This window comes from Saccopteryx leptura, chromosome 1, assembly GCF_036850995.1.
Source record: "Saccopteryx leptura isolate mSacLep1 chromosome 1, mSacLep1_pri_phased_curated, whole genome shotgun sequence".
In the NCBI taxonomy this organism is placed as follows: Eukaryota; Metazoa; Chordata; class Mammalia; order Chiroptera; family Emballonuridae; genus Saccopteryx; species Saccopteryx leptura.
In genome coordinates, this window is record NC_089503.1 from 102939726 (window position 1) to 102964701 (window position 24976).

The following is a 24976-nucleotide window of genomic DNA, read 5'->3' on the forward strand; positions in this document are numbered from 1 at the left end:
CGTTGCTCTGTTGCAACCAGAGCCATTCTAGCGCCTGAGGCAGAGGCCATGGAGCCATCCTCAGCGCCCGGGCCAACTTTGCTCTAATGGAGCCTTGGCTGCGGGAGGGGAAGAGAGAGAGAGAGGAAGGAGAGGAGGAGGGGTGGAGAAGCAGATGGGCACTTCTCCTGTGTGCCCTGGCCGGGAATCGAACCCGGGACTCCTGCACGCCAGGCCAACGCTCTACCACTGAGCCAACCGGCCAGGGCCAACTAGTCAACTCTTTGAGGATATCCTGTTCTAACCCTTTACACAGTACAGTTAGTTGGTTATTTTCAACTAGGTGAGACTCAAGTGAAAAGAATCCATTGGGCCTAACCAGGCGGTGGTGCAGTGGATAAAGCATCGGACTGGGATGCGGAAGACCCAGGTTTGAGACCCCGAGGTCGTCAGCTTGAGCGGAGGCTCATCTGGTTTGAGAAAAATTCACCAGCTTGGACCCGAGGTCGCTGGCTCAAGCAAGGGGTTACTCGGTCTGCTGAAGGCCCACGGTCAAGGCACATATGAGAAAGCAATCAATGAACAACTAAGGTGTCGCAATGCGCAATGAAAAACTAATGATTGATGCTTCTCATCTCTCTCTGTTCCTGTCTGTCTGTTCCTATCTATCCTTCTCTCTGTCTCTGTAAAAAAAAAAAAAAAAAAAAAAAGAATCCATTGAAACCTTACAAGGGTGCCCCAAAAGCCATTAAGATTATTCTGAACCAGGACACCTGTGAATCAACATGAAAGGTTCTAACCCACATATAAGTGACAATAAAGCAGTATCAACCTTTGTTAATATCCACAAATGCTACTGAAAATTTCACATAACATACTTGAAAATAACAGGCTCATTGGAAATCTTCTGTTAAGCCACTTAAGAAAACAAACTTTTGATCTTAATTCTCTCCATGCTGTAGAGTTGGATAGCTCCAGTTACCTAGACACAGAAAAAGGGCATGCATTTAGGAACAAACCTTGAATGTACATTAACTCCTTGAGATCAGGGGGATTAGTTTACGGTGCTTGAAACTAGAATCCATGTGTCAGTGAAAATCTGACACTAAAACATTAAGTTCAATTATGGTACAAAAGGTGTATTTTAAGCCCTGCCCTGTGACATAGTGGATGGAGAGTGGTGTGCCAGAGCACCAAGGTCTCTAGTTCAAGATCCTGAGGGCACCAGCTAGACCTGAAGGTTGCCAGTTCAAGCCTGGGTCAGGGCACATAGGAGAAGCAATCAACAGATGCACAACTGCGTAGAACAATTACTTTATGCTTCTTCTTCTTTCTCTCTCTCTCTTTCTTCCCCTCACCCTTCCTCTCTCAAAAGAAATGTATTTTAAGATGCTCTAAAAAACTGAGTCTTAATACCAGGCAATCACTGAATAAAAGTATGTTGCTAACTTTTTCTGTAAAATGTCTCTAGTTTCATAAAAAAAATAAGACACAAAAAAGACACACCCTCTTTTATGGTTTCAACATATTAAAAACTCACATAGTACCAAATGCTATAGTTATTAAAAAGGATCCAAATATTTCAAGGAATAAATTTTTATAAACAAGTTCTATGATGAAAGAGGAACATTATCTTGATACATAAAACTTTTTTTAAACAAGATTTAAGTATTTTTAAATCAGAATGTTTTTAAGACTAAACTCTTTCAAATGTTCAAACAAAAAGATATTTAACTACTTGAATGAATTCAGACATATATGGTCAAACATGATTTAGTGAGGAAATTCTTAAAATTTTAGAACAAAATAGCCTGTGCAGATTTACATTTGTATGTCCAATTAGGGCAAAACTCACAAAGCATGTTGCAAGACTTATGCTTACAATCTCTATGAATAGGATAGACAATAGGATTTATCCCCAAACTTCACCAATAAACTTTCTCAACGTGTTAGTAAAATGAATCACTGAAATTATATTTTCATATTTATTAACAAAATATTATTGCATTTTAGACTATGAACTTGAATGTTTTCTGTTATATACACAAAAATGTAATTCACTAACAAGCAGGTTCTTGCAACACAATGTATCACATATAATTAAAATATCTGCTTTATAATACAACCACTCCACATAATACAGTCCTTCCTCAACTATCTAAAACGATTAGGGATTCTGGCACTTTCTTTTGCATAAAACCCTTTTCTTTTCATGAAACCCTGAGGTGAAAGGTTATTCATGTAAAATTTGGAACCTTAATTCTCATTTCTGTATTATACTGTGGCTATAGGTTTTAAAATCTTTATAAAGAAATGTGGCAACTGTAAAGCTGCTCTGTACAGTTTTAACAAAACAGTCCCTTTGATACTTGTCCTTTGATACTTGTTAGTTCCGAGATGAATGCCACTTTCCAGCTCTACTACTGTCTCTTCTGTTATCATGGTCATGGCTCCAGCCCTCGTGATTCCTGTCTTCATGGAAGAAATCATCTCTGTTTCCCCTGTAATGATGGTCAGACCCGTGGTCGGAGTAGCGCTGCTCACGGGTGTAATGTCTGTCTGCCATATAGGGATGAGATGCCTGTCTGGCTTTGCGCTGTGATGCTGGTGTATCTTGACGCCACTGGGAACTTGAAGACTGGTTAAAAGTATGACTGTGTGATTGAACGGATGGGGAAAATCCTGACTGATCAAGATGTGGTGAGCCAAACTTCCCACTATATGACATCTGTCTCAAAACACTGTTCATCTGAGGGAAGAGGAAAAGAAGGAAATGTTAACTGTAAATATTTCTAGATAATGGCAAGAAAGCAAAACTACTCTTGCCTAGATGGATCTTAAATTAAACATAATTAAAAGTAGTACAATATAACAGTTTCATTCATTCCAATGTACATCTATAAGATTCTTATATATAACCACTACGCCTTGCATTCAAGAATACAACTTAGAAAAGAGAAATCATACAAAAGACTATAATGTGATTCACTGTGTGATGAACATATAAAGAGCATAAGCTCAGTATCTTAGGAAAGACTTTATGAAAGTGGCATGTTATTTGAGTACCAAAACTATGAAGGGAGGTCCTGGCCAGGTGATTCAGTGCTAAAGCATCGTTCCAGCATGCCAAGGGCACAGGTTCAATCCCCAAAGAAGGCACATACAAGAATCAACCAATGCGTGTACAACTAAATGGAACAAGTTGATGCTTCTCTCTCTTTAGCCTCATTCCCTTCTCTCTCTTTCTCAAATCAATGAAAAAAAGTTTTTAAAGTATGAAAGAAAAATATGTAAGGAAAGGAAGGCCCTGGCTAGTTGGCTCAGTGGTAGAGCATTGACCAGGCATGTGGAAAGTCCTGGGTTTGATTCCCAGTCAGGACACACAGGAGAAGCATCCATTTACTTTTCCATCCTTTCTCCTCTCCTTTCTCTCTCTCTCTTCCCCTCTTGCAGCCAAAGCTCCACTGGAGCAAAGTTGGCTTGGGCGCTGAGGATAGCTCCATGGCCTCCGCCTCAGATGCTAGAATGGCTCCAGTTACAATGGGGTATCGCCCCCTAATGGGCTTTCCGGGTGGGTCCCAGTCAGGCACGTGTGGGAGTCTGTCTCTCAGCCTCCCCACTTCTCACTTCAGAAAAATACAAAATATACAAAAAAAAAAAAAAAGGGAAGGAAGGAAGTAGGCCAGGAAAGAAATTGCACAAACAAAAATAACAGGAAAACACTGAATGAGTTCATAGAATAGCAAGTAAATTCCAGCTGAAATAGGTTATAGCTCTCATAAACAGTGTATGTACAGTAAGGCTAGAAAGATTTATTTGAATTAGACAATCGAAGTACCTAAAAAGTAAGCTAGAGAATTCAAACTTTATAAACATTGAAAAGATAAATTGCCAGGAAGATCAGCAAAACATGGTTATTTTTAACTGCTGTGGTTCCTACATGGGGATTTTAATTTTTATTTCTCACTTACAGTATGGTTATAGTGAATAGATGCGCATTCTTTTAAACACACATACCTTCTAATTTTTAAGAGCATTTTGTTTCAATATTGCCTAACCTGTAAAAGTGTTTAATGTAAAAATGTATAACTTTTGGGGTAAAATGGCGTTCCAACGTTTACATTGTTTTCCATGGAACTTTTGGTTATAATTTTTTGGGGGTTTTTTTTTGGCAGGTTTGTGTGTGAGACTGTTAACACATCCCTTTAGTTGACAGCACAATAATATTTAAGTCCATATAATACCTATTATAAAAGGTAAACTATAAAATATGCGGTTCCCCCTTTGGGGCCCATGAAATGTTCTATGTTTAAAATGACAATATTTAGGTACTTGAGTAATTTATAGTTGGTTTTTTTTTGCTTCCACAGTTTTCAGGGCAGTATGGCTGCTAGAGAATTTCTTAGTGTTAGAGATATAGAACTACTCGGAAATGACAAACTTTTTGACAAAGTAGAACAAGAAGCCATCGAATTAGTTGAACTGCCTCCCAATAAAGTGGATGCAGTATCAGATTGTGAAGAACTTGATGAAAATATATTAGAAGACACTCTCTCAGTATTTTCCTGGTCACTTAGAAGTACATTCTAGTGCCTTAGAAGACATTCCATCATCTATACAAAAAACAAAACGTAGTGTTGCCAAAAAGTAGCTGGAAAAAGTAGGACAAAAAGTTTTGCAGCAGTATATTACAGAAAGATAATGTATCTGCCTTGAAATAAAAAATGACTCAACATTTGAAAACTAAATCACCTGTTGACATATTTGAAGAATTTTCTGATGAAGATTTGCTAAGCTACATAGTAACCCAAAGTATAATGTATGCGAAACAAAACAACAGACATAATTTCGACCTTTCAACAAACTGCCTTAGAAAGTTTGTTGGAATATTTTTGTTATCTGGATACCATTTCTTACCACAGGAACAATTATACTGGTGTGAGGATGACGATATGAATCTTACCTGTGTTAGAAACTGTATGCCAAAGCATAGGTTTTTATAAATAAAAAGAAACTTGCATTTCAACAACAATAGTTCCATAGTTGCCATGGAAAAGAAAGATAAACTTTAAAATTCGGCCTCTGATTGACAAATTGAATTCAAATTTTAAAGAGTTCGGAATATTTGCTCAAAAGCTTTCAGTCGATGAGCAAATGGTAAGATATTATGGACAGCACTTCTTGAAACAATTTATAAGAGGAAAGCCAATCAGGTTTGGTTTCAAACAGTGGGCCATGTGCTGCTCTGAATCGGGTATTGTTTTCAAATGGATATTTGTGAAGGAAACTGTGAAGAACAACAAGTTGTGAGTGGTGTGGGAGCCTCTGTAATAATGAAGATGACTTCTTTTCTGCAGTATCCATCAGAATATGAAGGATTTTTCGATAACTTCTTTACCAGCTTTGAATTATTATTGAGATCGAAAGAATGTAATATAAAGGCAAAAGGAACAGCATGGTATAATAGAATGAGTAAGTGTCCCTTGAAATCTGATAGCATTATGAAAAAAAACCAATGTGGATCATATGATTACTGTTATAAAAATAATGACACTTGTGCATTGATTTGGAAAGACAATAACTGTGTCAAAGTTATGTCAAATTATTTAGGAGTACTATGTTTAGAAAAAGTGAAAAAATATTCTAAGAAAGAAAAGAAAGAATGTCGAGTGGATAGACCACACATTGTGGGGCAATATAACAAATATATGGGTGGTGTTGACAAATTGGACTGGAATGTCAAAATGTATCGCATCAAATTTAGAGGTGAGAAGTGTTATTTTCCTCTTTTTACACATGCCATTGATGTTGCTGTTGTTAACGCCCATGCTCTCTATAATGCTTCAAATGAAAGCATCTCATTATTAGACTTCAGACGCAACACTGCAAAAACATATATGAAGAAAGACTCATTATCCAATTCTAAAGTCACCGGAAGACCCAGTTCAAGCGTGACAAGGAGAAGCCGTGTACCTGAAGGTGTTAGATTTGATCCAAGTGGACATGCATTGGAAAGGAGCTGTGAAGGAAAGCAAAGGAAATGTGCTGTATGTGGCACAAATGTGCACAAGCAGTGTAGAGAATGTAATGTTGGAGTACATGTCGAATGCTCTTCTGTTTGGCATAGAACCTGAGTTTGTCTTGTGTGTGTAATACTGGCTGTGCTGTCAAAATTTTTGAGACAGAACCTTCCATGAGCCCCAAATGGGTATCAATAAAAATTTATAAAAATTAACTGATATATTTTCAAATATAGACCCATAAATTCCATTTCCTACTTCCATTTTCAAACAAAACACACCAAAAAAAATCATAAATACAAACTTGGCAGCTATTAAAGTAGAAATGGTGTGTGAGATGAATTAGGATAAAATGGGAACAAATACTGATTAGATCAGTGGTTCCCAAATTCTACTTGTGGACAGACATTAGGCAATGATAATTTTTTAAATCACCTACAGCAAAATGAAACAAATAAATAATATGTATATAAAAGTTGATATCCCTTTATACAGTCTACCAGTTTTACTTCTTTCACTGTTATATTTTGCAGACCTGTGAAATTCAGAAGTCTAGGGACAACAAACTAAGATTGTGATTTGGGCAAATATAAAGAAATGAATGTAAGGATAAAAGAATGAAGGATTGATAACTGAGAGAAAAGAGATGAACTAGTAAAATATGCCTATGATGGTAAGCCTACTCCTACGGAATGTTATTATAGGAAAAAATGGGACGTTCAAGAGACAACTAGTTTAGAAGACTTCAGTATATTACAGTTTTAACATTATGTACTAAAGAGAGTATATAATAAAAAAAAATCACCTAGCATAGGGTTGCAAGAATAGAGAACAGATTTCTGGTATTTGAAACAAGACAGACAGACACATATACACAAAAACAACTGTTGAAAAAAATTACAAGTGTGAAATGCAGTTCTATCAATGAAGGATACTACAAAATGATAAGGGGAGCAATCCAACAGCAGGAGATAATCCTGGTAAACACTTATGCACCCAACATAGGGGCATCTAAATGTATAAAGCAAAAGTTTATGGACATAAAGGGAGAGACCGACAGTAGTAAAGTAATAGTAGGGGATTTTAACACCCCATTGACATCCACGGACAGATCTTCCAGACAGAAAATCAATAAGGAAATAGTAGCCTTAAAAGACACACAAGATCAGACGAATTTAATGAGTATCTTCAGAGCATTTCACCCCAAACAACAGAATATACATTCTTTTCAAGAGTACATGGGCCTGACCTGTGGTGGCGCAGTGCATAAAGCGTCGACCTGGAAATGCTGAGGTCGCCAGTTCGAAACCCTGGGCTTGCCTGGTCAAGGCACATATGGGAGTTGATGCTTCCAGCTCCTCCCCCCTGTCTCTCTCTCTCTCTCTCTCTCTCTCTCTCTCTCTCTCTCTCCATCTCTGACTCCCTCTCTCTCCTCTCTAAAATGAATAAAAATAAAAAATTAAAAAAAAAGAGTACATGGAACATTTTCTAGGACAGATCACATGTTAGGCCAATAAACAAGTCTTGATAAATTTAAAAAGACTGAAATCATATTAAGCATCTTCTCTGACCACAATGGTATGAAAGTAGAAATCAATCACAAGGAAAGAAAAAAAGGACAAAACAAAGAAAAACACACAAAGACATGAAGGCTAAATAACATGTTACTAAACAATGAATGGACTCCCTTGAAGATCAAGGAAGAAATCAAAAGATACCCTGCAACAAACGGAAATCAGCATACCACAACCCAAAATCTATGGGACACAGCAAAAGCAGTCATAAGAGGGAAATTTATAGCATTACAGGCCTACATCAAAAAGCAAGAAAACTTTAGCCCTGGCCAGGTAGCTCAGTTCGTTCAACTATAAGATGGTCCCCATATGCCAAGATTGTGGATTTGATCCCCAGTTAGATCACATACAAGATTCAACCAATACATGCATAAGTAAGTGGAACAACAAATCAATGTCTCTCTTCTTCTCTTTAAAATAAAAAAAAATAAGTTTAAACAAAATAGGAAAACTCTCAAGTAAAAAAACCTTACTTTATACTTAACCAGAAAGAGAACAAACAAAACCTCAAGTGAGCAGAAGAAAGGAAATAATAAAGATCAGAGAGGAAATAAATGACATAAAGGCTGAAAAAAACAATATAAAATATCAGTGAAACCAAGAGCTGGTTCTTTGAAAAGATAAACAAGATTGATAAACCTTTAACCAGACTCATCAAGAAACAGAGAGGATTCACATAAATAAAGTCAGAAGTGAAAGAAAAGTAAAGCATTGGAAGAAAATATTATGAACTACATGCCAAAAAATTGGACAGTCTGGACAAAATGGATAAATTCACAGAAATATACAATCTCCAAAACTGAATCAGGGAGAATCAGAGAATCTGGAGATAGGTCACAACTAGTGAAATTGAAGATGTAATCAAAAAACTCCCAACAAACAAAAGTCTTAGACTGGATGGCTTCACAGGTGCGTCTTACCAAACATTCACAGAACAAACACCTATCCTTCTCAAACTATTCCAAAAAGTTCAAGAGAAGTAAAGACTCCCCAACTCATTCACAAGGCCAATGGCATTATCCTAATTCCTAAAACAGATGACAGTACAAAGAAAGAAAATTATAAGCCACCTGACCAGGTGGTGGCGCAGTGGATAGAAATTCGACCAGGGACACTAAGGACCAAGGTTCAAAACCTCAAGGTCGCTGGCTTGAGGGCAGGCTCACCAGCTTGAGCCAGGGGTCACCGGTTTGAGCGTGGGATCACAGACATGACTCCATGGTTGCAGGCTTGAGTCCAAAGATGGCTGGTTTGAGCAAGGGGTCACTGGCTTGGTTGGCTAGAGCCCCGCAGTCAAGGCACACATGAGAAGCAATCAATGAACAACTAAGGTGCCACAACTTTGAGCTGATCCTTCTCATCTCTCTCCCTTCTTATCTGTCCCCATCTATCCCTCCCTTTCCCTCTCTAAAAAATAAAAAAGAAAATTATAAGTCAATATCCCTGATGATCAAAATGCAAAAATTCTCAGCAGAATTTTAGCAAAACATACATTTAAAAAATCATACAGGCCCTGGCCGGTTGGCTCAATGGATAGAGTGTCAGCCCAGCATATGGATATCCTGGGTTCAACTCCCAGTCAGGGCACACATGAGAAGTGACCATCTGCTTCTCTCCCCCCTCCACCTCCTCCTCCTTTCCCTCTTCCCCTCCCACAGCCAGCGGCTCAACGGAATCAAGCTGCAACCCCAGGGGGTTAAGGATAACTCAGGTGGTCCGAGCACTGGCCCCAGACAGGGGTTGCCAGGGAGATCCCAGTTGAAGTGCATGTGGGAGTGTGCTTCACTATTTCCCCTCCTCTCACTTAAAAAAATCATACAAATCAAGTAAGATCGACTCCAGGAATGGAAGGTTGGTACAGTATTCGCAAATCAACATGATCTACCACTCAAACAAAATGAAGGATAAAAACCAGATGACCGGCCCTGGCTGGTTGGCTCAGTGGTAGAGCTTTGGCCCAGCGTGTGGAAGTCCTGGGTTTGATTCCTGGTCAGGGCATCCAGAAGAAGTGTCCATCTGCTTCTCTACCCTTCCCCCTCTCCTTCCTTTCTGTCTGTCTCTTTCCCTCCCGCTGCCAAGGCTCCAATGGAGCAAAGTGGCCCAGGCGCTGAGTACGGCTCCATGGCCTCTGCCTCAGGCGCTAGCATGGCTCTGGCCGCAACAGAGCAACACCCCAGATGGGCACCGCCTCCCTGGTGTGCATGCCAGGTGGATCCCAGTCGGACACATGCAGGAGTCTGCCTCCCGCTTCTAACTTTGGAAAAATACAAAACACAAACAAACCAAAAATCGTATGATCATATCGCTAGTTGCAGAAAAGGCATTTGACAAAACCTAACACCATTTATGATAAAAAAAAACAACTCTCAGTAATAGGGGAATGGAGAGAACATATCTCAACATAATAAAGGCCATATACCATACACAGAAAAAACTAAAAGCTTTCCCTGAAAATCATGAACAAGACAGGGATGTCTACTTTCACCACTCTTATGCAACACAGTACTGGAAGTCCTAGCCTAGACTAGTGCAGGCTTGTGGAAAACAGTATAGTTTCCTCAGAAAATTAAAAATGAGCATGACCAGGTGATGGTGCAGTGGACAGAGTATAGACCTGGGAAACTGAGGACCCAGGTTTGAAACTCAAGGTCGCCAAGCACTGGCTCATTCAGCTTGAGTACAGGTTGCCACCTTAAGTGTGGGATTGTAGACATGATCCTATGGTCGCTGGCTTGAGGTCTAAGATAACTGTCTGGAGCTCAAGGTCACTAGTTTGAGCAAGGGGTCACTAGCTCGGCTGGAGCCTCCTGGTCAAGGCACGTATGAGAAGCAACTATGAGTTGATGCTACTCATTGCTCTCCCTTCTTGTCTGTCTCTATCTCACTAAAAAAAAAAAAAAAAAATTAAATGGAACTGCCTTATGATCCAGCAGCAATTTCACTTCTGGGAATAGATCCAAAGAAACCTGAAACACTGATTTGAAAGAACACATGCACCCCTGTGTTCACTGAGTTATTCACAATAGCCCAGATTTGGAAGCTGCCCAAGTGCCCATCAGTAAATGAGTGGATTAAAAGGTTATGGTATATTTATATAATGGAACATTACTCAGCTATAAAAAAGGAAATCTTACATTTTGTAACAGCATAGATGGACCTAGAGAGTATTATGCTAAGTGAAACAAGCCAGTCATAAAAAGAAAAATACCATATGATTTCACTTATATGTGAAATCTAATGAACAAAATAAACAAACAAAATAGAAATAGACTCATAGATACAGAGAACAGACTGACAGTGGTCAGAAGGGAGAGGGGTTGGCGGACTGGGTAAAAAAAGGGGTTAAACTAAGATAAAGAGGATATAAAGGGGATAAATGGTGATGGAAGGAGATTTGAGTTGGGGTGGTGAACACACAATACAATATACAGACACAGACAATATGTTACAGAACTGTATACCTGGAACTTATATAGTTTTATTAACCAGTGTCACCCCAATAAATTAAATTAAAAAAAATTATCTGAACGCTTGGTATGATCTCTTTTTTTTCCAGCAACTCAAAGTGAATCAACCTACCACTGCTTGTCTCTGAAAATTTTCTGGAGAAGAGAAAGATCTCTGAATTATCTGTGCTGATGGAGTCATGTTATCCACTGTCCTTTCATACCTGCAAAAAAAAAAAAAAGAAAACCAACATATAATTATTCAACAAGAATTTACTAAATACTAATGAGGCAAACAGAGCTCCCAAAGGTAGGGACAAATAAGGTTATCTGCTCTCAGGGAGCTGGGGTAAAGATTTAGACAGTAAGACAGCTTCACACAGTTCTAAGTGATACATTGAATGATCCAAGAGTAAGCAGAGGTGAGAGAGACAGGGGTTCCTACTTCTGCTTGGCTGGTCAGGTACAGCCTTTCTAAACAGACAAGTGAAATAAGAGCTGAATAACAAGGTTACCTAGAAGAACATACCAGCTGAGGAAATGACTAGTAGAGGTGTGAGCAAACTATACCCTGTGGGTCAAATAACTTTTTGTAAACAAAGTTTTATTGGAACACTGCACACTCTTCTGCTTCTGTTTATCTATGTAGCACTACAACAGCAGAGTAAGAAACTATATGACATGCTAAAAAAAACAAGAGAAAAACAAGCCCTGTCTGGTTGGCTCAGTGGTAGAGCGTCGGCCTGGCGTGCAGGAGTCCCGGGTTCGATTCCCAGCCAGGGCACACAGGAGAAGCGCCCATCTGCTTCTCCACCCCTCCCCCTCTCCTTCCTCTCTGTCTCTCTCTTCCCCTCCCGCAGCCGAGGCTCCATTGGAGCAAAGATGGCCCGGGTGCTGAGGATGGCTCTGTGGCCTCTGCCTCAGGCGCTAGGATGGCTCTGGATGCAACAGAGCGATGCCCCAGATGGGCAGAGCATCGCCCCCTGGTGGGCATGCCGGGTGGATCCCGGTCGGGCACATGCGGGAGTCTGTCTGACTGACTCCCCGTTTCCAGCTTCAAAAAAATGCAAAAAAAAAAAAAAAATGTATGGTAGTTCCTCAAAAAGTTAAAGTTAAGAATAGAATTACTATAGGACCCAGCAATCCCTATACTGAGTATCACCCAAAAAACTCAAAAACATTGGAACACAAAGACACATGCACCCCCCATGTTCTTCGTAGCATTATTCATGGTAGCCAAGACATGGGAACAACCAGAGTGTCCCTCAACAGAGGATTGGATAAAAATGTGGTGTGTGTATATATATATTATTGTGGTGTGCATATATATATATATATATATATTGTGGTATATATATATAATATATATAATAATAATATATACATACAATGGAAACTACTCGGCCATAAGAAATGATAATATAGTGCCATTTACGACAACATGGCTGGACCTTGAGAACATTATACTAAGTGAAATAAGTAAATCAGAAAAAGCTAAGAACAGTATGATTTCACACATAGGTGGAATATAAAAATGGCTCATGGACATAGACAAAAGTGAAGTGGTTACCAAGGAGAAGGTGTAGGGGGAAGGAGAGTAAAGAGAGACAAATATATTATATATCCCACATAGATGGGATATAAAACTGAGACTCATGAACATAGATAAAAAGTGAAGTGGTTACCTGGGGGAGGGAAGTAAATAGAGACAAAGAGATGGTGACAGAAAATGTTCTGACTTTGGATAATAATGGGCACACAATGCAATCAACAGTTCAAATGCTATAGAGATGTTCACCTGAAACCTATCTACTCTTATTGACCAATGTAATCCATTAAATTTAATTTCAAAAAATGGATAGATGGGGGAGGGGCATAAAGAGAAACAAATATAAGGTGATGGAGGATAATTTGACTTTGGGTGATGGGCACACAACATAATCGACTGTCCAAATGATGTAAAGATGTTTTCTCTAAATCTATGTACTCTAGTTGACTAATGTCACCCTGTTAAATTTAATTATCTAAATAAAACTACCATAAATAAATTAAAATTAAAACAAAAATAAGGATAGATAAATAAATAATAACTTGTCAATCCCTGGTCCAGTGCAAAAGGCCTAGATGGCAAACTAAAATTAAAAAAAAACCCCAAATAAAATGAAAAGGATCTGATCAATCAGATATGACAGACGAGGGAAACAGAATAGACTTTTTTAAAAATGTAGACACTTAGCCTGAACAATTAAGTAGACATATGCTGAGACAGGACAGAGAAACAGGTTTTGGGGAGTAAGGAATAAAGAGTTCTATAACATAGAGTTTTAGCATAAATAGAGTTTTAAGGACTTGTATTTTATTCTTCACTTTCTGAAGAGATAACCTGCTCTACAGAAAAACTCACTTAGAAAACATTATAAATTACAGTAACAGTATTTTAAAACATGCCTTTAAAATCAAGTCACCAACTGATTTGTCTTACAGTTTAGATCTTTTTGAGTTTCCTTAAATCAGTTACATATTTGTACAAGGGGGTAAAAAAATATAATTTTACTTATAACAAGAGTATAAAAATAACATACACTCTAGTCTTTGATTAAATCTAAAGTACTTAATATCTTTTTCCCAAGAAATTCTAAGGGTGATTTAGCTGGTGTTTCCTCCACCTAAAATACCTTTGAAGTTTCTATAAAAGTGGGTACAGATAATTTGAATTCCAACTGAGTTGAGGAGTATCTAAACACAATTTTAGAGGGCAAGAAAAGGGTGCTAAGAGGGTACCTTTTTCACACTACTGCATCCTTACAGTGTTCCATTCCAGTATCTTCTTATCCACCCACTTCTCTGCAGCTCCTGGCACCACCCTAACCCTAACCATCAACCTCATCCCAATAACTTCCCTATCTTGTTACTAATACCAATACCTTGTTATCAATAGCTTCCTAATTGGTCTATTTTCACTTTTGCTCCTCCAATCCATTCTCCCATTGCAACCAAACAACTCTAAAATACAAACTGTTCCTCTTATTACCCTACAGAAAACAGTTCAATATTCCCCTACAGTTGAGAAGGTAAAATCCCAAAATCCAAATCACAGACTATAAAAAAGGCCCTGTGACACCTAGCTTCTGTCTACTTGGGCAGTGTCATCTACTACTCTCCATTTCTCATTCATTATGACTCAGGTGAATAGTTCTCTTTCAGGTCCTCTTCCATTTATATCCTCTCGCCTTGTTACAAACTTCTCCAAGCACTTTCTATTCCTTTAATAGAGAACTAACAATATAAATTAAACAAGTAATACAGAATACATATGTGTCTTCACCTAGACATTAAGTTCCACTAGGCAGCACATCACAGTGGCTGAGCTTAATTACACTGCCTGGGTTTGAACCTGCCTGCAACTTCAGGATAGAGAAACTTAACCTCCCATTCTCATTTTCTTCACATACAAAGGAGAGACAATAACACTCGCTACCTCACAAGACTGCTATGAGGAACAAACGACATCATAAATGCAAAGAACTTAGTAAATGTGACACGTGACAGGTATTTGTAACTTTCTTGAATGAAACCCACTATGACGGATAAACACTTCTATGGATATACCAGGAAAAAAAACTGCTCCTGGTAAAATGTCAGCCTCCCAAAAGCAAATAAAATTATTTAAGTAAAAATAAATATGGCACATTTTCCAACCCTCAGAAGCTGGAAGAGCTTTTAGAAATAATTTAATTCACTTTTTTCTTACAAGGAAGGACCAGAGAAATGAGACTTGTCAAGATTACACAACTAGTACAGGCAGATCCAGAATCAAATTCTACGAACCCTTAGTCCAGTAGCATGTTTACTACCACATATTTTTAAATTGCAAGTAGCCATTAGTGGTCATAAACAAATTTAATTTTAAAAGATGAAAAGAAAACGGAAATTGAATAATTGCAATAAGGATAAGTAATGTTTTGTGAAATTGTTTCAGTTATATACATGTATATGTGGGTGTGGGTATCTCTTCATAAATGAACATAAATAGTTACATATGTATCTATTTTAAGGATGCTAAATACAAACATTTATTTTCATGTATTTAGGCATAGTTGTAATACATACCTCTACAGTCCCTGTAGAATAGATATGTAAATAACTGTAATTCAATTTAGCAAATAACATTTCAGAAGAATAAAAAGGTAGGAGCATTAAAAAAAGAACAAACACTCACTGTGTATTCTGAGATCACTACTTAAGAAAATTCCTGATAAATGACTTTAACAATAGGTGAGAAATATTACCTGCTAGGAGATGTGGAGGTAGGGCTTGCATTTCCAACATGATGCTGGGAATATGACAAACTACCATCCTGTGAGGCATGGCTACTCCCTAAAATAAAATAATTTGAGAAATTCTTGACAGAAAATTTAATTTGAAATTTTATCTCCCCCACCCCAAATAATTCCAGAAAGGTAGACATAGGTGACAGGAGAAAACCTCAGATTTTAGTACACTGCTTTACAGTTTCATCAGAGTGAAAATTCTAAGTGTCTATCTAACAACAGACATAGCTGAAACAAACAATCCCAAATAAGGTAATATGTACAGATATCCACTCTATTCACAATATACTGATACACTAAATTATAAGACTGGACGCATGCCAAGTTTCATCCTCACAAAATCAAGAATCAAAACTTACTAAAGTAAATTACAAAGCAGCCAGGAAAAGTATTCTTGCTCCTTTCAGAGCTTGGACCCAAACCCAAGTCTTTCTAACAATAAAGTTTCTGTTCTTTTCACTAACCCAAAATGAAATTTCAAATTCAGTTTTAAAATGACAACTTTTGATATCCATGTTGTCAATGTTACCCATTTTCAGGGATACTATTCACTATTCACAATGCTAAAAGTATTTTCATCCAAGAAAGGTTCTTTAATACTGAATAAAATTAAAAACAAAAAACAAAGCAGCAAATAATCCCTCTCCCCAAATAACACCACTGAATAGTGAGTTACCTGATCTAAACTGAATTTTAATGGGCTTTCCAAAAAGTTTGATTCCATTAAGCAGATTCATTGCATAAGGAACAGATACTTCATGTTTGAAATTCACAAATGCAAACTGCTTTGGTTTACCATCCTTATCTTTTGGAATTTTCACTTTTATTACTGGCCCAGCCTAAAAATAAAAAAGAAAAGTTTACAATTTAAATAAGGCAAATTCAGAAAAAGACTCAAATTTTACAAAGTTTAAAATCAAACAAACAAAAAATGTAATTAGGCAATCTAACAAACAGATACACAAGGATTTTCATCTAGATTAGAATAAAGATCCTACAGATATAACTGAAGATCAGATTAATTTACTTGGGGGAAGGAAGCCCATAAGGAACTAGAACGAAATCATTGAATTTACATTTCTCAGCACTTTATGACCTTAATGAGGTGACCAACACCCATTATTTTCCCCCTCCACAGAAATTAATGTTTATCAAGAATGGTTTTCTTGGACCAAAAATTCACTAAGGTATGGATTAATTAAATTTACCAGCCATTGGAGGACGGAATTGGAGGAAACAAGATACTGGTAATTTTTAACTCACTTTAATAGATTCACTACAGAAACACCACAATGTTACTTTTCTACTGAGTGTGAGTCTATTTTAAATATCTTATTTATTTAAAGTGAGAGGAAAGGAGACAGTGAGACAGACTCCTGTGTGTATCAGACCAGGATCCACCAGGCAACCCTATCTGGGGCCGATGCTCAATCAATCAAGCTGTTTTTAGTGCCTGAAGCCCATGCTCAGACCAACCCATCAACACAGGGCTGAAGCTGAGCCCTAGGTGGCTGAGGGGAATAGAGAGCAAAGGGGGAGAGGAAGGGGGGAGAGAAGCAGATGTTCAAGGGAAGAGAAGCAGATGTTCGCTTCTCTTGTGTGCCCTCATAGGAAGTGAACACAGGACGCTGCATGGTGAGTGAGGCTCTATCCACTGAGCAAACCGGTTAGGGCCTATATTAAATACCTTAACACTGTAATTTAATAAGAAACTTAAGTGGAAAATACTGACAAGGGAACTGAAACATAACTTGTCAGACAAACCAAAGACAAAGTATCCAAGGGGGAGACAGGGAGAAACAGGAAAAAAAAAAACAACATTGCTTGCCTGACCAAGTGATGGTACATGGATAGAGCATCTGCCTAGGACGCTGAGGACCCATGTTCGAAACCCTGAGGCCACAGACTTGAGTGTGGGATCAGAGACATGGCCCCAAAGTCACTGGCTTGAAGCCCAAGGTCGCCAGCTTGAGCAAGGGGTTACTGGCTAGGCTGGAGGGCCCCCCTACCCCACCCTCAGGCACCTCTGAGAAGCAATCAATGAACAACTCAAGTGCCACAACTATGAGTTGATGTTTCTCTCTCTCGCTGTCTTATTTCTATCTCCCCCCAAAAAAACAGAAAAACTGCTCTATATAAATGTGTGATCACTATGTTGTACACCTGTGACTAATACATTACGTACTGGATGTCAACTTTAATTTAAAAATTAATTAAAAAAAAATTACAGGCCCTGCCTGGGTAGCTCAGCTAGTTAGAGCCTCCCAATAGGTCAAGGTTGAGGGATGTGTCCTGGGTCACATACAAGAATCAACCAATGAATGCATGAATAAGTGGAACAACAAATCACTATCTCTCTCAAATCAAGAGAAAGAAAAGAAGTGAAAGGAAAACAAAGAAAGAAAAGAACTGCTCAAGAGAGAACCCACATGTATTCTATCCTTTAAGACCCCCACATCTTTATCTGGGAATGAGGACCGCCCATCTTAGCCCTCCAAGCCCGAAGGCCCACCTGTAGGGCGCCCGGAAGGACAACCACGCTTGCACGCGGGTACAGCCATTGGGCCAGGCCCTGCGCAAGTGGAGCATGAAAGGGAAAGGAAGGACGCAGCCGCTTACCTGGTGGAAAAGCTCGAAAAGAAGCTCCTCTGTCACTTTAGTTTCCAGGTTGCCCACAAACAGAGTTCGATCTGCTTCCGCCACCGCCGCCCCCATCGCAGCGTCGCCCCCTCCCTTAAAAGGCCGAAGGGTCGTCGTCGACGCACCCACTGCGCAGTCTCAGAAATTGACGTCCTTACGTTCCCGGGCGTCAGTGACGTAAACGTCAAACACGCTCGGCCTCGGTCGGCGTCAGCTGCGCATGCTCGCGAGGAGAATGCTGCTTAAATGCTGAGGCCCCTCTCATGGCTTGTGTTGTAGTCGTTGTCGGTGTCCGAAGCGGGCTAGACTGACCCGTGGAGCCGCGGGGGCGGGGCTACTTTGACCGAAGGACGTAGGACAACCAGCGCGGCCGGTGTTTGAAGATGGCTCTCAACTATGTGCGCCTGTGCGCCGGCGATCAAGGCGGCGGGGTGACCTGCCGCCCTTTCCACAGCGCCCGGATCCCGCCAGTCGCAGCGTTGGCGATGGTGTCTGGGGACAGCTTCCTCGTGGCCAGGTCGGAGGGCTGCCGGGCAGCAGGTGTCGGCTGGAGCCCAGCGCGCGGTGTGGACGGGAGAGGCCATGGCGGGCGGAGGCGGAGCCGGCCCCCGAGATTCTCGCCGTACCGGAGGCCCGCGTGTACGATCCGCACCTGAGAGGCGTGCTGGCCTCCTGGGAGAACCCGCGCCCTCCCCTTGTGAACAAGGCCTTTCTAAAATGCATTCTCGCTGTAGTCCGTCTGACTTTATTTAGTTTTCATTCATGGATTTTTTTTTTTTTCCTGAGAGAGAGAGATGTGTTGTTGTTTCCCTCATTTATGAATTCTCCCATCCAAGTACTAACCAGGCCCGACCCTGCTTAGCTTCCGAGATCAGACCAGATCCGGTGCTCTTCAGGGTGGTTTGGCCATAGACTCCCTTATTTATGCATTAAATTGGTTGGTTTCTTGTATGTGCCCCAACGGGAACCGCAACCTTGGCAAATGGGGAGGAACCTTGGCGAACCGCAACCATAGCTCCAACAACTGAGCTATGTGCAGTGCACAGCAGTGTTTATTTATCTTTATTTCTTACTTCTTTCCGTTTTGGGTGAATGCTTTGTAATGGAGCTATTTTTAGCACCTGAGAAGCTCCAGGGAGTGGTCCTCAGCACAATCCAATGTGCTTGAATCAATCAAAAAACCTAATGTGCTTGAACCAATCTACCTATGGCTCTGGGAGAAGAAAGAAAGAGAAAAGAGGTGAGGGGTTTAGAAGCAGATGGTTGCTTTTCCTGTGTACCTTGGTGGAAATTGAGCCCAGGATGCCCATAAGCTGGTGGAGGCTCTACTATTGAGCCAACAGGCCAGGGCCTGCAATCTTATTTTCAAAGGGATATGTTTTTATTTCGCAGTGGAGTCCTGTTAACTATAGCCCAGCACAAAGGGAAATTTTACTATTGCTGAATTAGGATGGTTCTAAGAGGCCAAAATCATTAGTTCAGGAAGGAGGTAGATTTTATTTTTCTTAAGTCTCAAAGCAGAGGTAATGGGACCACCCTTCCTTGAGATCAACAGTCCTTTTATAAACCCTTTGTGTGCTTTATTCCAACAATGGATCCAAATTTTTCTGCTTTCTGCAAGTCTTACCTTCCTTTCCAGGCAGACTCTCCTACTTTGAGACTTGTAACTGAACTTTCTAATTACCTACTTTTCTGACTCCCATTATTTCCTTTACCTTTACTTCTGTCAGTAAAAAGGAAATGCTTCAATTTATTCCTCTGGTTTATCTCCCCCCTTTTGGCCCAGTGATTCTAAGAATACCTAAAAAATTTCATCTCAAAAAGCAAAACCTAAACCTTGCTACTCTTGCAAATCATTAAATCAGCTTACATTTCTTTCTTTGCCAAAAGCTCCAAATGAATTTTTGCACTTAACGTTTCTCATTTTATTGTTCACATTCAGCCCCTTCCTTAATCAGAATCTGTTGTCCCAAAATTAGAAATTGGTCTTACAGTTTTGTATTAGGAAGCTGTTCACCTATTTACTCTAGCATCTTCCTTGTATGGGAAAATTTAGTGAGTTTTCAGAATGTTATTAAGTAGGCAAATTTGTTGGTTTCCTCACTCATGGTTTGATAGACTTCAACTCCATTTTTATTCAGCAAGATGACTGGTACCCATCAGTGTCTTTGGCAAGTGGGTGGGAGGAGGGAGTGAGCATGCAGCCACATATCCCTAATCACTGGGTCAAGACTGGCATTGTTACTAATGAAAGGCATTAGGAACATCCCCTGATGAATACAGGTAGGTGTGATTATTAAGTACACAAGTAATGTTAAAAAAATAAAAAGGTAATGCTGTATTATTGCACTGTACTAGGTGAAGGCAGACCTACTTCATAATACATGTCTATGTCAGAGGAGAAAAAAGCATTGTCTTCAGTTTTCCAAAGACCTGAGAGTAACTGAAGCAATGCAACCCTAAAATATTGCACATTTCATAAACAGATCTTAAAGACTTTCCATAATCTGACCAAAGGACACACCTATTTTAATCAGATAAAAAAAAAAAGGTTATCTTGACTCAGACCTGGAAAAGTGTGGTGAGTACCTGTTATCTGTCTACCTCAGGACTACCTTTCATCTATAACAACACCTCAGTATTTCCTCTCATTAGAGCCTCCTCACTCATGTATGTGGGGTGAGACTACATACCTCGCTCAAGGGATGGAGGTATAATCTAGTTCTTGTCTTTCCTACTACGCTGAAACTCCCTGAGGGAAAAATGACATGTCTAAATTTACCTTTATAGCCCTGGTCGGTACCTTAGTTGCTTGGAGTGTCCTCCTGATAATGACAAGATTGATTGCTTTGATCCCCCATCCCCGGTTGTGGCTTATACAGGTGTCAACCAATAAATGCATAAGTAAGTGGAACAACAAATCAATGTTTCTTATTCTCCCTTTCTCTAAAAGAAATCAATAAATAAATTTTTACTATCTTAAAAAAATAAATTATATTAATGTATACCTATTAAGTATCCAAAGAATATATATTAATGAATGCCTGTTAAATGAATGAATATACTTCACAGATAGGCTGTCTCTCCTTGGAATTGAAATCCAAAAATGGAACGTTCTAGTAAGGCAAAGGCAGAAATTGTAGTCTCTTTAAGAGTCTAAAATTATCTAGTTGTCTATGGTAAGGTGTGCTGGCCAGTGGCATAGTGGATAAACTGTCCTCCATGAGCACCAAGGTTGCAGATTTGAGCTCAGATTTGCTAGCTCAATTCTGAGGGCCCCAGTTCAACCACAAGGTCACTGGTTCGAGCCCCTTTCAAAGCACACATAAGCAATCAATGGGCCCTGGCTGGTTGGCTCAGTAGACAGAGTGTTGGCCTGACGTGCAGATATCCCAGGTTCAATTCCAGGTCAGGGCACACAAGAGAAGCAACCATCTACTTTTTTTCCCTTTCTCCCTTCTCTTCCTCTTCACTTGCATCCAGTAGCTCAATTGGCTCCAGTGTCAGCCCCGGGCCCTGAGGATACATTGGTTGATTTGAGCATTGGCCCCAGACAGGTTGCGAGTAGATCCAAGACGGGGTGCATGCAGGAGTCTTATCTCCCTTCCTCTAACTTAAAAAAATAAGCAATAGGTGCACAACTACATGGAACAATGAGTTGATGCTTCTCTATCTCTTTCTCCCTTTCCCCCGAGCCCAGTCTCACCCTTCCTCTCTCTCTCAAAAATAAAAAAAGTAAATATGGTAAGGCAAAATAAGTTCTGTTTAAAGGTTTACTTCAGACCCTGGCCAGGTTGCAGGTTCGAACCCTGGTCAGGACACATACAAGAATCAACTAGTGAATACATAAATAAATGGAACAATAAATCAGTGTTTCTCTCTCCCTCTCTCAAATTTAAAAATAAAAATTAAATCTAAAATATTTCAATAAGGTTGTTTCTCTTTTATTCTTTAATCATACTAGGTTATGTTGATATTTTAAACTACTTAAATCAACTAATTTTTCCTTTGTTCTCCTAGTAAGTCAACATACAGTCATGGCACTGCTTAACAATGGGGATATACAGTGTGTCCGTAAAGTCATGGTGCACTTTTGACTGGTCACAGGAAAGCAACAAAAGATGATAGAAATGTGAAATCTGCACCAAATAAAAGGAAAACTTCCAGTTTCATACCTATTCAGTGCAGTTCAATGTGGGCTCCCGCACAAATTTTTTAGGGCTCCTTAGGTAGCCTCTACAGACTCATCACTGACTGATGGCCCACCAGAACAGGGTTTCTCCACCAAACTGCTGGTTTCCTTCAACTGCTTATCCCACCGAGTAATGTTATTCCTGTGTGGTGGCGCTTTGTTATTCACGTTGCACTTTGGTCACGGATTCGAATTTAGCGAGTCACAGAACACATTGAACTTTCCTCTGTACCGTCCACATCTCGACTGGCATGGCCATGGGCTGCTCCGCTGTATACACGGTGTAATATCTGTGCATGTGCACATGCTGCCACATCATCCTACAGAAACTGGGAGGGTTTTCCTTTTATTTGGTGCAGATTTCACATTTCTATCATCTTTTGTTGCTTTCCTGTGACTGGTCAAAAGTGCACCATGACTTTATGGACACACTGTATTCTGAGAAATTCATTGTTGGCAATTTCATCATTGTGTGAACATCAAAGACCTAGATGATGTACTACACACATAGGCTGTATGGCATAGCCAGTTGCCCTTAGGCTACAGCCCTGCACTGCATGTTACTGTACAAAATAATGAGATTAAATCAAACATGAGAGAAAATGATGCAATCAAGTATAAACACAAGATGGATGAGGCTGCTGCTGGCCTATGGTTGTTTCACAGAAAAAACAAAAAACAAACTTTTAGGTTAAAAAAGTAAAATATAGTATAGTAAATACATAAATCAGTAACATAGTTGTTATCATTATGAATTATTAGGTGCTATATATGATTGAGTGTGCTTTCATAAGACTGGCAGTTCAGTATCACAGCATTACCACAATCACGAAGATAGAATGGCTACGGCATTACTAGGTGACAGGAGTTTTTCAACTCCAATACAATCTTACAGGCCACTCACATGCATGCGGTCTGTTACGCAAAACGTCATTAAGCGTACTGCAATCATAGAGGAGACATAGGGTAATAGCCAGGCACTAGGTATTGTGTAGATTAAAGAACAACTGTATTAGCTCCGCTGAGTTATTTGTTCTAAACGCTATCAAACATTGTGTTCACAGAAAGTATAGTGTAGGTGGTATTTCTAAAAATGCCAGTCCAATGGGAAAGAATTTGCCAAGTTTTCTCCTTTGAAGGAAGGGTGTGCCCCCGTGTAAGGACACGAATTGGTAGGTAATCAGGTGAAACTGCCAAGTGAGATCCATCTTACTGTGGCTCCAAGCTGACCAAGAAAACATTAAGCTAGTATGTCTTAAGGAAAAGAGTGCTTTCCTGAGCATTCTAGGTCCCATAGTGACTGGCATTCTGCTTCATGTATTAGCTTATTGTGTTTGATTAGCAGGAAACAGTCCCAGGGAATCTGGTCACATTCGGGGGCCTTTACATCTGAGCTCCTTGGCATCTGAAGAGCAGATCCTGGAACATGGTGTTCCGTATCAATGCACTGCTATTCTAAGAAGTCTTACCCAGACAACCCTCTGATTTAGCAGCTCTTAGATCATGTTCCCGTTGCAGCTCCCGTGCTTCCTGTGCAGTGACGACATCTCAATTCCACTTCAGTTTTTCGACTTATTAGCAAACCTGTATGGCCAAAGTGAAGACTCGACGATCACACGGGCCAAGAACTTTTCAATAAAATCCTCTCTTTCTCCCTATTAACTGGGTATCTGAACATAATGGGGTTTGTTTTTGTTTTTGTTTGCTTGAGCTACATGGTTATATCTGGACTCTGACAATATTTCACATATAAATTATTTGATTTCTGGCAAAGGATATTGCCATCCCACAGAGAGTATCAAGACTGTTGTGGGGGAATTCTGCAAAACTTGCCAAATTGGGACATATCAGAAATTTTGAAAATAATCCGGTATGTTGATGTGGGAAGGCTGTGCATATAAATTCTTTAATTATCTCTCCTTTTGGCTACATTTTAGCTTTGTGGCGTGCAAGTGGATCCGCACTTGTGCTGCTGCCATGGCATTTGATGAGAGTCTCACTTGGCTCCTTCCTGGACCTGAGCATAGAGCAATATGGCAGTTCTGTGATGTGGACACAGTTTCTACGCTAAAGCCATACATTTTAATAAAGTAGAGGTCTGGCCCATTGAGCCTAGTTGAATACAGCTGTTGCATTGATCTCTTCTGACGCTCCCACCATCGAGTTATTTCCTTAATCACATTTTCCATATGGGTAAAAGCATGAAGCTGCTTGGTAGCTCCGAGAGTGCATGCATTCTAATTTCAGAATTTAATCAAATGGAACTGGCTTCCTGACAGAGTAAACAGAGCAAAATACTGTATCCAGACCAGCTGCCAAACTAGCAGCCTGAATTTTATTTTTCCTTGCTTTGCTAAATACATCTTGAGTTTTTTGAAAACATAGTCCAGGTTAAGGAAGTTTAGCATTTTGAACTAAGACCAGTCACTTCTAATATTCTTCCATAAATATATCCATTAAATTTCAAAAGTTAGGTGGCTGAGTTAATCCTTTTTCACACGTCTATGGCCAGAGATGAAAACATAATCCTCTTTTCTACTGAACACAGGGATTGTGTACACAGACCCTTGCCATTTGGGCTAATCTAATAGAAGAGAGTACCTGGAAATATCTATACATGTGGTTTTTCTGATTACTACCGCTGTTTTTCTTATTTGATTCTTACAATCTAACTCATATCTGAAATCTTTCCAGGTATTTTCTATGCCACTTTTTATGTATCATTCCCTATATAAATATCAAAGCTTTATTTGTAATAAAGATACAGTGGCATAACCAGGACACACAGCGAGAA

At 39.6% G+C, this 24976-nt stretch overlaps 2 protein-coding genes across 2 annotated transcripts; one reads left to right on the forward strand and one right to left on the reverse strand.

Annotated features, from left to right (window-relative positions):
• Positions 1-1738: 1738 nt before the first annotated feature.
• On the reverse strand, positions 1739-18378 carry RBM7 (RNA binding motif protein 7). Its single transcript, XM_066372784.1, has 5 exons — positions 17970-18378; positions 16027-16189; positions 15309-15396; positions 11153-11243; positions 1739-2728 (listed from the first exon to the last, which is right to left on the reverse strand). Exons 1-5 carry the CDS (start codon positions 18063-18065, stop codon positions 2366-2368), a joined length of 801 nt encoding a protein of 266 aa, XP_066228881.1. The 5' UTR covers positions 18066-18378; the 3' UTR covers positions 1739-2365.
• Positions 18374-18646, forward strand: C1H11orf71 (chromosome 1 C11orf71 homolog). The gene has a single exon (XM_066360112.1). The coding sequence runs from the start codon at positions 18374-18376 to the stop codon at positions 18644-18646; it is 273 nt and encodes a 90-aa protein (XP_066216209.1).
• The last annotated feature ends 6330 nt before the right edge of the window (positions 18647-24976 follow it).

Coding starts and splice junctions, on each gene's coding strand:
- RBM7 (XM_066372784.1), bottom strand. CDS start 18,065: ATGGGGGCGGCGGTGGCGGAAGCAGATCGAACTCTGTTTGTGGGCAAC. Junction 11,244..15,308: donor ACCTCCACATCTCCTAGCAG/GTAATATTTCTC, acceptor TTTTTTTTGCAG/GTATGAAAGGACAGTGGATA. Junction 2,729..11,152: donor ATTTTCAGAGACAAGCAGTG/GTAGGTTGATTC, acceptor CTCTTCCCTCAG/ATGAACAGTGTTTTGAGACA.
- C1H11orf71 (XM_066360112.1), top strand. CDS start 18,374: ATGGCTCTCAACTATGTGCGCCTGTGCGCCGGCGATCAAGGCGGCGGG.